The sequence below is a fragment of the Callionymus lyra genome, chromosome 6 (genome assembly GCF_982586985.1).
Source record: "Callionymus lyra chromosome 6, fCalLyr1.hap1.1, whole genome shotgun sequence".
In the NCBI taxonomy this organism is placed as follows: domain Eukaryota; kingdom Metazoa; phylum Chordata; class Actinopteri; order Syngnathiformes; family Callionymidae; genus Callionymus; species Callionymus lyra.
Window position 1 is genome coordinate 9370515 of NC_141823.1, and position 12968 is coordinate 9383482.

The 12968-nt window shown below is 38.2% G+C and overlaps 1 protein-coding gene across 1 annotated transcript in view; it reads right to left on the minus strand.

Moving 5' to 3' along the window:
• Positions 1 to 241: 241 nt before the first annotated feature.
• The window catches only part of fto (FTO alpha-ketoglutarate dependent dioxygenase), a 203606-nt gene continuing 190879 nt past the window's right edge, over positions 242 to 12968 (minus strand). Inside the window, exons 9-10 of the mRNA XM_087793536.1 lie at positions 2890 to 3030; positions 242 to 1234 (exon numbers count right to left, since the gene is read on the minus strand). Of these exons, the coding sequence (XP_087649662.1) occupies positions 1228 to 1234; positions 2890 to 3030 (148 nt within the window). The 3' untranslated portion in view covers positions 242 to 1227. The remainder of the gene's footprint in view (positions 1235 to 2889; positions 3031 to 12968) is intronic.

Sequence of the window (12968 nt, forward strand, 5' to 3'; positions counted from 1 at the left end):
CATTAGCAGGCAGTGACACAAATGATATGTCGGGTAATAAAAGCGCGTCGCTCCGACAAACATTCATCATATTATTCATGAAATGCAAAAATAACAAGGGTCAAGCATCGTTTGCACTCGAATCCATCGACGCCCTTTAATTCCTGTGTACTTTTCTGTCTCGACTGCCAGACTTCTTGTGCGTTACTCAACCAATTTGGGGCGTGATGGAGCGGAGCACACGAAAGAAACACAAGTCACCGGATAAAACACTGTATTTTTTTATTTATTATTTACTGCCATTTCTATTGCTTCAGACAGACAAGCTGTGGCGCAGAGAGCACGGAGGGAACCGGAACGAATCAATGCTGCTGCCAATCTACAAACAAATCTCTGTGACAACAACAAACAACAGAGGTGCCGCAAAAGAACAGGCAAAAGACAACAGTATTTGGCAACCATTAACATCTGGAGAAAAGAAACTTGTGAAGATATAAAAAAAAAAAAAAGGAATCTGCATTTTTTTTTTAAAAACAGTAAACAGCGCGTCTACTTCACCGTGAGTCAAAAGATGAGGGCGGATGGTTTGGCCCTGATTTTTTCAACCCATCTCCTGGATCTCAACGTTTTTTTTCTCCATTATTTTTAAAGGGGTGGCTCGCAGCATTACAGGGGAATGATACGCCCGACAAAACCTTACGCTGTATTTATGAGTGACGGCGGGTCATCCTACCAGTGGCGCCATCTGTGGCCCCATGATTATCGGCTCTTTTATCTTTAAAACCCCTTCATATGGACGAGCGGTCGACTCACAAACACAAGACCGTGGATGAAACATACATTCAAAACCTTTACCTTCTTTGGTGTCTCTGAGCTTATTTTTCCAACTTTTGAACACGAACACAAAAATGACACTCGTCCGACACGAGACGGGTTGAAAGCAGAAACGTATACCGAGGAAAAAAGATTCTACTCATCTACGTGATATTGAAGAAAAAAGTTACACGTAATAAATAAGTGAAAAGTTTCCGTTAATGCCTTGTTAGCTGCGCCGCTATTGTAGCTTAGCTCGTACTGTTAGCGTAGTTACTGAAGCGCTGTCCTGGCGAAGAAATCAAGCGACTGTGGCTAAGATCGTGGACTAGTTAAGGAGAGGAAAAAAGGGTGGATGTGACCTTCATGGTGATTGGTTTTTTTCAACTACTGTCTTCCACGGGCGGCTCAGCTGGTGTTTCCGTCGTTCCGTCTTCACATCCTGTTGGAGGAGATGTGGACGTTATTCTTCGGATCAGATGTTTCGACGTCATTTTGATTCAGCCGATGGTTTTCGGATCCTTTGCCAAGGACCTGAACCGAGGGCTAACAATTGCTACGCCCTTTGTTGCATTCCGCATTCTGAGTATTTGGGTAGAGCAGGGCTGTGTCCCAAGTCGTGTACTTCTGCACCTACACTTAATATTTTGAGTGCGTTTCAATTAGCAGTGTGCGAAAATGTAGTACGCAATGGCTGGAAAATTGAGTGTGGATCGATGCTTTCCAACCTTAATTGCCGCCATCTTAGTGACGTAGATGACGCTAAACAGAAGCTACGCCGCTGACGACGCGTCTTTGTAGCGGATACTGATGTAAATGTCTCGAGAAAAAACTAATTTTACTACAAAAAAACACAACAACACTAATAACACAATGAAACACAACTTAATGACTTGTTTCAATTGGTGAAAAGCGATGTCAAGTGTTGGTGATAGTGTTTCCACTTCCGGTTGCGATCAGTGTTAAAAGAAGTAGAAGAAGAAGCTGTTGAGTCATTTCCTGTAAGTGTGTAGCGCCAGAGTTTGATTTGAGACAGTACTACACTGTCGAAAATTTGCACACTGGCCAAGTATGTGCACTGTCTTAAAGTTTACTATTAACCAGTGGACTTGTTAAGTGTGCGATTTGGGACAAAGCCCAGTGCTGCGTCTTCAATCTCATACTTCTCTTAGTGCACTGGTGGTTAGTATGCATTAGGATAGTGTACACACCAACTAGTACGCAAATTAAGTAGTCGAATCAACTAATAAACTAGTACGTAACTTCCGTTTACAGCGCAACGTCACTAAGCTGGCGGCCGTTGAGGATAGAAAGTGTCGATCGATCCATATTCAGTTTTGTGGGCGTTTTAGTACGACACTTTAGTGTGCATGGAGCACTACTTTTTGCAAACTAAGAATTGAGACGCACTTAAAAATACTTTTAATTTTAGACACAGCTCGGGGGATTTTGCAACATCAATTTGCGTATAAATCAGGAAAATGGTAATACACACAGCAAGAAGTTTTACTTCCAGTTCAGACAACTTGCGTCCTTTCTTTGTGAATTTTGTGTAGTTCAGTAGGTTTATTCCGGGCACTTTTGCTTCCTACTACCATCCACAAACATACAGAGGTGGAGTGCGTACTCTAAATTGTCGCTAGTTGTGAGAGGTTGTTGTGTTAGCGTCGTACCTTCTAGCTAGTCTTGGTGGGCATGTCCTTCGTAACATAGTGCAACGAAACTTGGAAGCAGTGGTTTACCTACCAGACACCAAAAAAGGTCTGGACCTGCACGGATTAACTTTATGGACCGACACACAATACTTCTACCCTTCATTTAAGATTGGCAGGTTTGTTTCTTGCGTTTGGTGTCACGCTGCTAACTCTTCAGTGTCATCAATGTCTGACCAACCAGTGGCTAGCAGTCGGTTGACGTCACCTTTTTTTAGTGCCCGCTAGCTTGGAACCAAAGCGGAGCGGGTACTTAAAATAGTATCAGACAGTGGGTTCAAATGTGACTGATCGCTAACATCGGAAGTATTTTGACAAAAGATCAAAATCAAAAGTAGTTTTTTCTTTGTGTAGTTTATAAAATTCTGTGCGTGAGAAGACCCACCTCCACAGCAGCGATTCCACTTTGCTGATGATGTCAGCCAGATCAAAGGGCAGCGGCATGCCGGGGTCATCCACACCCCAGAAGGGTCGGTCCACCGGGGCCTCCTCGGGGGGTAACGTCTGCGCCAGACTGGAGTGGCACCTGAGGCGACACAGGAAACAAACACACGGATGAAGCACTCCTCATTAAACTCAGCTCCGGCGTTATGACGCGTGGTAAAACAGGGAAGGTGTCTGGTCCACTGCCTTAAAGTCCCACCACTGGTGTGGACCCAAGGACCCCAGGGGGCCGACTGACAGAACCATAGCAGTTTATCAATGTGTTTTTTCAAGCTGTTTGTACAACAAACAAGATCTTGAGTTTCAGATGAAAATCAGTGTCCAAATATCACACAAAAGTGGGTATTTGTGGCCCTTGAGTAGCTTTCATTTGGCCCTCGGTTTCCCTTTATTGAAATAAATCTTTTACCAACAACATCCCATGATATATTTAAACATCCACTCATTTATACATCCATTCATTACCTCATCCAGATAAATAAAATCAACACATCGTCGTCAACCTTTGTCTCTTGGTATATTCTTTGGCCCTTTTTCGTTTTCCTTCCTTTTTTATATATTTAATCTACAGGGAAAAAAAACATTATTGTTTTCAGAAGTGCTTTTATATTTTTATTTTATATGTTTATTCTTATTAAACAAAAAAACATTAGCATTTAGTAACTCATTTTGTAAAAAGAAAAGTATTGACTGTTACCAACTGTTCACAAATCAAGCTACAAGTTACACCTCATCATCGTCAACCTTTATCTCTTGGTATGTTCTTTGGCCCTTTCTCGTTTTCAGTATCAAAAGTAACCCTTTTAGAAAAAAACGTTAGGGAATCGCTCTGAATAAACATGGAAGAAAATAAACAAATACTCATAATAATCTTCGTTGATCAACCAAATCCACCCAACAAGAAAATGGTTAAAGCCAAAGGGGTCTTGATAATTTGGACATTTAAAAAACTTGTTTGAAACACATGATTGACAAAGAAAACATCCTTTAGCAATTTCCCGCTTTCGAGATCTGTAGTTACTGAAAAATATTGAAAAAGTTCAACCAAAACATTTCTTGATGTGGTTAAACATCTCATAGTTTGACGTATGGAGCCACAGTTGGTTCACTCCAATACAAACGCAGCGATATGGTTTGTAGAAGAGACTTTTTTGGACATCAAAACTGCTATTTAAGTTAAAAAAAATGTCTTTGAACATTCGAAACTTAGTTGTACTTTTAGAAACATTGTGTTTTATCTTGAGAAACATCTGAGCATTTGAGTAGTTTCTTATCTCTTAGTCACTGTATGACATTTATGACAATTATGAATCAAATGATGAGCATTTTTAGTTACCAATTTTAAACATTAAAGCAACTAAAGAACCCATTTTCAAAACAAAAGGTATCAAGATAATTATATACTCATTAAATAAATAAAATGCTCAATACAGACTCATCGTTTTAAATGGACAAAAATGTTACTTTTGCATCTTTTACAGGAATAACCAACTTAAAAGTCTTAGTCTCTGAAAATCTATAAGTAGCTTAGCACTTTTTTTCCATGAAAAGCAATCAAATCAAGTTTTTTTTGTTGTTTTTATATTAAGTTAGTTACATGACCAACTAACTTTGACCCATCAGTTGCTAATGAAGTCAAGATTATCTCTTGAATCTTCAAATCAAAAAAACCTAGTTTTCTTGTTCAACTTTAACATTTTAAAGCAACATTGTGACAATTCTATAAGGTGCTGATCTACTGGTTTATTTCAAGTACAAATTAATTGTTAAGCCGTCAGAAGATTGAAAGTCAAGCCAAAAAAAAAGGTGAATCACAGATGTTGACTCAGCGAGGTGTGTGTGTGTGTGTGTGTGTGTGTGTTTTAACTGGTCGCTAAACACTCGTCGTGTGTTTGACCAGGAGGCGACCGGACTGTTTGCTTCCTCTTGATTTTTACGACGGCTAATTATATCGGCCACAGATAAACCAGCCTGAAGCACGAGTGTGTGTGTGTGTGTGTGTGTGTGTGTGTGTGTGTGTGTGTGTGTGTGTGTGTGTGTGTGTGTGTGTGTGTGTGTGTGTGTACACCAGCAGAAATCAAAAGTAGCACAAGTGTGAGATTAGCTTTCCAGTTAAATAGACATTTGATATCCTGTCTAATTGCTTCGTGACGGACACTTTTAACTCAATTAGAGCGAGTGTGTGTGAAGCAGGTGGAGTCGGAGTCACTGGAATGTTGAAGCGGCTGAACTGAAGCCAATGAAACATCAAAATCATCACACTGACCTATTTATCAACAGGTTTTCAATCATTGAAATAATAATAAACTTGAAGAATTTAGAAAACTCAAATGGGTTGGTTGTTTAGTGATCTCACTTTAACTTAATGAAAACCACAGAGAAGCAGATGGAGTGAACGAATGCTCCTCCCATGATGCAACACTAATAGACTCAGGGACTCATTCATTCCTCATGCTATCCATCTATCTATCCATCTAACTATCTATCCATCTATCCATCTACGTATCCATCCATCCATCTATCAAGTTAATTTACAATAAAAAAACAAACATTATTATTGTTTTCTTGTAGTTATATATTTTGTTATTTTTATATAAGCTTGGTTTATTCTCTATGAATTAAAATATGTAATACTTTTTTATACAATCTTTTATTAGAAAGTTTAATTAAAAACATTATATAAGATAAAAGATATACAAAGAAGCAGGACCTCTTAATAGTATATATTTGTATGAAATGTTTATATTTGTATTAAATGTCTGTTAATGCTTGTACTATAAAAGTTTACAGTATTGTGACTGATAAACTGTAATACTAATACTATTTAGTACTATAAAAAGGGCATCTTATATCAGTCATTTTATATATATTTGTTTATTTAATATGCACTTTTATATATAAAAGTGTGTTTCCCCCCTAGGGAGGAATAAAGCTTTTCTATTCTATTCTATTATACATGTTCATACTATACTGTATAATAAAAATGAGGTAAAAAATGTATTTTTTTTGTATTGTTTAACCAAATAAACCTGATTTAATAGTTCAACGCTTGTGCTGTTAGTTCATTTAACCGAACACTATTCATCATTATTTTCTAAGATATATTAATGTGATTTTTTTTTTACAATAGTTCAGTTTAATCTTTATTAATTGAAATCCATTCATTTGGAATTTAGTATTTAATATACACTTGTATTATACATTTTCATTAAAGAAACATTAGTTCCTTAAAACAAAGATTTTCAAAATATATATTATATATAAATATATAACACAGATTTGAATTTATAAAGTATTAAATATTCACAAATCAAGTTTTTTTTTCAGATTTAAGGAAAAATACTGTTAGTTTGTTTTTCAATTCCTTAAATTTAGGAATAAATCAGCTGAAACCAAATACTATCATCAAAGTTTGTGCTTTTCGAGTCGACAAAACAACGTTAATGTACGTCAGCGAGGACGTCCTCACGCCTCGACCACATGGACGAGTGTAAATATTTACCGCGGCGACGACTCTCTGCTGTCGTCGTAAATCTCTCGGGCAGACGACCACCACCACCTCTGACCCGGAGGTTCCGGGGGGCCGCGACACCGAGGGCCGGCTGCATGTTTCGAGTGTTTTTCCTCGCGAGCGACAATCTCGCCTCAGATGTTACGAACCCCGCGATAACCACCGAGTCAAGATAAATGAAGGAAATCGACCGAAGCACCAAGCGGCTCCTGCATATGGAAGCGGGTTCTACCGAGAGGGATGCGAGGTCAGGTATGGATCGGACAGAAAGGGGGTGGGAGGGGATGATGTTGGACCACCACAATTTGTGGTTCTATATTTTAAGCGGAGCCACTTAATGTTTGACTGGCTCTCGGCCCTAAGTGCTTACGTTTTTGGTGCGGTTGGCAATTTGAAGGGCCGCCCGCATTACGGACGTGAGCGGAGCCGCATTAACAAGCCGCCGCTCCAATATATCTTGGCCGGCCCTGGATCAGCGCCTGATAATAGCATCTGTTAACATGCGCTAAGTACCATTATGTAGCACATCACTTCATAAATAATACGATTAGGCGACCTTGGGGCTTTGCAACGAGCCGCGTGTTTAAATGTTCTCATTATTTATTTAGGCCGTGAATTAAAGGAAGCGCCACTTCAGAACGAGGAGGAGGACGAGGCCGGCATACGTTTATATCCACCAGAGTGTGAGAGAAAAAAAGAGAGAGACGTCGCTAACCGACCCGGACAACCAGACCCGCCGACATCAGCGTAAAAGACCAGGAGATCATTTTTACGCATCAGAGCTGGTTTTGGTTTGCTGATGATGACACCCTGATGTTTCAGTCGAGGGAAGTGTGGTGAGGACTATCAGAAGAGACAGAAAATGCAGAAAAAAAATATACATTTTTTTGTAACAGTTGCTATTATGACACTATGGAACATTTGGGCAACATTAATGTTCGTTCACATGATCCGCCAAATATAAAACTATGGTTTTAAGACATTATTTCCCAAATTTTGGAGACGTTGATTGATTTTTTACCATTTTTTCAACAAAAATATGTCGAATTTTCCTTTTTCCTTTTTTGATGCTTCAGAAAACTACTTTATCAACATTTTGGGCAACATTCATTTGCGTTCACATGATCCAGGAGATATGAAACTGTCGTTTTAAGACATTATTTCCCAAATTTTGGAGACGTTGATTTTTGACCATTTTTTTCAACTTTCTGCAACAAAATTATGTTGAATTTTCCCCTTTTTTTGATGCTTCAGAAAACTACATTTTCAACATTTGGGCAAAATTCATTTGCGTTCACAAGATCCACCAAATATTAAACTGTCGTTTTAAGACATTATTTCCCGAGATGTTTATTTTAGACCATAGGTGAAAATTCAACATATTTGCGTTACCGAAAGTTGAAAAACGGTCTGAATAATTTAATTTCATACCTGGTTTGGTAAACGCAAATAAAAGGTAAGTTCAAATCTTCGATCTTATTGGATTAAACATGACCTACATTCAGCTGACAAGTAATAAAAACTGTTTTATTTCATGATATTAAAACAGAAATTAAGACTGATATAGTGAAAAATTCCGACAATGGAAACCAAAATCAACATGAATGTCTTAATACACATTGACGATTTAAAAAAAACAAACTTTTTACAAGCAATTCTGGAGTCATTTTTGTCTTTTCAAGTTTTTAGGTCTCATTTTAAGTGATGATTGTCTTATTACACTGAACAATTAGCTATAATCACCTGAAAAGTACAGGAAATAATTTTATTTGAAGATATTTAGACAAAAATTACGCTGGAATTAGTTCTTTTTACTCTCTTTAATTTTTAATCATGTCAGTAGGGAAGTCAACCCTTTTCTTGTAAAGTTTGCAATGTCTTGTCAAATGTATGTATGGTATGTTTTAAAGAAAAAAAGAAAAGGCTTGTTAAAAGTACACGGCAGGTCCAGATAGGATCTTATTTTAAGACTATAAGACCAAAATGATCCTGAATCACTGAATTAGTTTGAAAATTTCTGTCAATATTTATTGTTAAAGTTAAAATAATGTATTTAAAAGAATAAACTTAAAGTAGTTTGAATTACATTAAATATTAATATTATTATAACCTTATATTAATAAAGTTAAAGTAGTTTTATATCTCTTTTTTTGCCATAAAAACACATAATTCTGTGTCATTTTGGACTTAATTGTACTTTACTTTATTAAGTTCAGAATTCATCTACGCACAGAATCCTGCTGCTTATATGGACAAATACTTGCTGAGACATAAAAAAACACTGTTTATTTTTGCACCTAACGTGTTAGAAACCTGACATGGCAGCTTCCAGCGGGCGGACGGATTTATCTAACAGGATCTTGTAACATTAGCGTTCTAATATGGAAAGTCCCTGCTTAACCGATGAGTCCAAAGATAAGGAGCTTGGAAAACCATCAAACAAAATACAGGAGATGAAAAAAAAACACTAACGTTTAACATAATGTATTAGTGTTCGTAGAGTCTAAGGCAAATGTTTTCCTTCGTATAAAAAAAAAACAGGAATGATCCAAACAAAGATCAAACATATCCAGATGTGAAATACAATATATTTAATTAAGCAATACATTCAAATTATGTGAGGGATGGTCTTTAAAATACTTTATTTTTACTTTCAACCCATAAATAAATACTATTTAGTAATTAAAGTGAATAAAATGACATCAAAATCTAAATAAATATAGTGTTATACTTATAAAATGTTTCTAAATTGATGGTACGAAGTAGTTAATTAATACTTATAATATAAATAAACTAAATAAATAACCTAACCAAGAATACAGAGCACAAAAATAAAAAATAATTACAATAATGGTTGAAAAAATATGTATAATAAATAAATAAACTTTATAATATTAATAAATATTAAGTTCTTTAAACTATACCGAGAGTACAAAAAGAAAAAAATACTCAATAAATAATTACAAAAATGGTTGAAAAAATATATATAATAAATAAATGAAAATAAACTCTATAATATTAATAAATATTAAGTTCTATAAGTTATACCTAATCCAAGCAAAATATTTCGGATTTGACGGGAGAAAATAAACAAATAATATATTTTAGCTAGTGTCACAAAGTACTCAAATAATACTTATAATATTAATAAATTAAATAAATAACCTTACCGAGAGTACAAAAAGAAAAAAATACTCAATAAATAATTACAAAAATGGGTGAAAGAACTGTTAGAATATTAACATTATTAAGTTCTTTAAGTTTGATATCATAGTTAATCTACACTAAAAACGGTAGGTGGTCTCATCAGGTACACGTGTTACTGATACCGGGGCTGAACTCGGGAGGCGTCGATAAGAAAAGTCCAAGCACTTAATGTGCAAGTCTGGCTGAATTTGGGACGGAATAAAAAGTCAATATCCAGTGAGAAGCCATAATCTCCCCGAGGCTCAAGGAGAAGACCTTCCCGCGGAGGAACAGCCTTCCTTAGACTTGAGGTCAAAGAAAATAAGGTGTGAACGAGGGGAGAATGTGTTTGTGAGTCCAGTCTGTTCCAATGGATTAACCCCAGACAGATATGGGCCTAACTATCCCATCTGGCGCTCGGTCAAGAGAGATTGGCTATACAATCACTCATTTCAATTTGCCTTGAAACCCTATAGCCCGGCGAGCTCAAATGGTATGCTAATGTGAAAGGTATCCAGGATTCTATCGCCTCTATTCCACAGAGGCATCTCCTTCCACGCGGCACTTGAACTGCGGCCGGGGTTGGAACTTGGACGGCGATGAACGGGGGGCCGGAGCCCCCTTTGCGCTCAAACTAACCACTTTAGCTAAAGTGAGTGTTAATTATGGACAGGCAAAGCAGTCAATAAAAGGTTAATGTAAAAGTCAAAGGATAAATTCCTTAAAGCATTGCATCATTCCACCATCTCCACGACCAACACGCCGCTCTCGCAGGTCTCCTAATCAATACGTTTTACTGTAATGCTCTCGCCATCGATTTTCAACCCCCTCCAACCCCCTCCTACCCCGCTCACCGCTCCACAGTCGTTGCCCCATCATCTTGGTTTAAGAAACACCAGAAGAGATAAGTAAATAAAATCATTAACCTTTGTTTCACTTTCACGGTGAAAGTGCAACATTGTCGCCGAACCAAGACACACAAAAAAAAACCAGCATCTTCAACAGCGAGCGTTGAGCGGTAAACTGGAACCGACCCATACATTAAAAGGACTCTGCACTTAACAGGATGGAAATTCACCTCCTAGACAACATCAGCGCTTCCGAACCCGAGCAATTACACTGATAAATGCACGATTGTGTCAGGCCCGAGTGAAAAAGAATCCACGCAGCGTAGATAAGACACAACACTTAAAGCCATGTTTCAGTTGCAGGTCATTTGTAATCTCATGGGATGATACCCGGGTCGGAATTTTTCTTGGGTGGGGTCATGCCGTTGTGGACTTTTTTTTTTTATATTTGAGTTTATTTGGGAGACGAGCTAAATGCCACGGAGATGAGACGTGATCGCTTTTCTGGGTGCGTCCACTGTCAGGTGAAATTGTTCAAGGTGTGGCAATGCTCGAGTGATCAAAAGTGACTTTGTGTTGACATCGTATGAGATCGAGATTTTCTTTGTCGGCAGAAGAAACAAAGCTTAAAAGGTAGAGAGAGAGAGAGAGAGAGAGAGAGAGAGAGAGAGAGAGAGAGAGAGAGAGAGAGAGAGATAGAACGGAGGTCGGTAGGTTTGTTTGAGCTCCATCCACACGTAAGTATTGAGCTTGTTGAATCTGTTATTTATTCTATAAACTCGTTTTCCCACGATAATCTCAACGCAACATTTCAAAGATTATGTCCTATCACTGATATACTGATAAAATCTCGTCCTCCAAGGTAAAAACTACAGTTCTACCGCACAATTCCAATCGGGATCGGTCGACTCTCGCCGCAGACATAACTATGGACACATCGAGAATCAACTTAAGACACTTTTATTCGTGCAGGCCTTTCCTTGATTCTCTGAGACTCCTGTGTTTGTCTCGATGGTGTCTTGACCTCTAAAGTATATATTTTATTGGAAATTGTTTTAAGCGCTTTGTGACCCTAGTCTGGAAAAGCTCTCTACAAATATTACTTACTTACTTGCCATCCTACTCTAGGTCAGGGAGTGTGTAACCAAAACAGCCCAATTTAAGTTGTGCGTTTACCCCACTTAGTGTGTTAGCAGATGCATCTGGACGGTTTGAAGATTGGTGGGAAGGTGGGAGTATAGGTGGTGACTATGAAGTAGCCTAATTGATTGGTAGTGGTGAACTAAGGCAAGAAGGTAGAAAGATATTAAGGCAGAAATGTGGGTAAAGAGGCTGTAACGTGTAAATACAGTACATACTGTATATCAGGACAGCTTCCAAGGCAACATGCTTGGTATTAGGTAGGTAGGTGATTCTGAAGGTACGTAGGGGAGTGGTTGAGGCCTATGTAGGTACGTAAGTAACTAAGCAAACAAGTATGCAAGTAGGTACAGTGGACGAGTCGGCAGGTTGCTTAGCCATATTGCTAAAGACGTGAATAGGTGGGGAGGCAAATTAGTTGTAAAGTGAGTAATATTAATATAGCGCTTTTCTAGACCACAGACCTCAGAGCCCGAGCTGGGGTGTAAGGCTGGATCAGATCAATGATGTAAGGAGGAGCCTGACCATGAATAGCTCTGAATGTAAGAACCAGAATTTTAAAGTTGATCTTGAAAGAAACTTGCAGCCAATCCATTTTTTGCATGAGTTTTAGGGAAATGTAAGTTCTTCTACTAGAGCGGGTCAGAATTCTCGCTGCAGAGTTCTGAATCAACTGTAGGCGAGACAGCTCCTTCAGCTCTTTATAGACTTGTGTAGTACGAGTGGTTAAAAAGTCGTACCATATAGGCGAGTGGTTTGATGCTTAAAAAATGTAAAAAAAAAGAAAGAAGGATAAACGTGAAATGACACGGGTCAAACATTGCAATGTGCAACGTCATCAGTGGGTATAGACAGTATGGACTGCTTGGTGTTGGACGATGAGGTTAGGGACAAGGATTGGTTGTGGGTAGCCTGGTTATTTCTTGAGAAAAAAATAATTGTAGGTAGTTGGCTGTGACTTAAAGAATTTGTAAACAAGCTCTACATTGATGGAATGATCACCTGCCAAATACCTCGCTCTGTAGTGTTCATTACAACATAAGTATAGTTGCAACGCAGCACATCAACAATCACTCGTCATTGGGTTCATAAAGGAAGGTGTAATGTCCACGTCACCCGAGTCTTCAGTCAAACGAGGCTCCTGTGCAGGTGTGAATTTTATGGCCTTGGCAGGCCCAGCGCCCCGATCTCTGAGAATGCAATCAAACAAGTCAAGAGAAAACAGGCCATGTACCATAAATCAGCCCCAGGGTACGTGAGGTATGCAAACCAGCCCTCAAGTGAGACGCGTATCCTCCCCGAAAGTTCAGTATCTGTTGCTGAACAATAAATGTC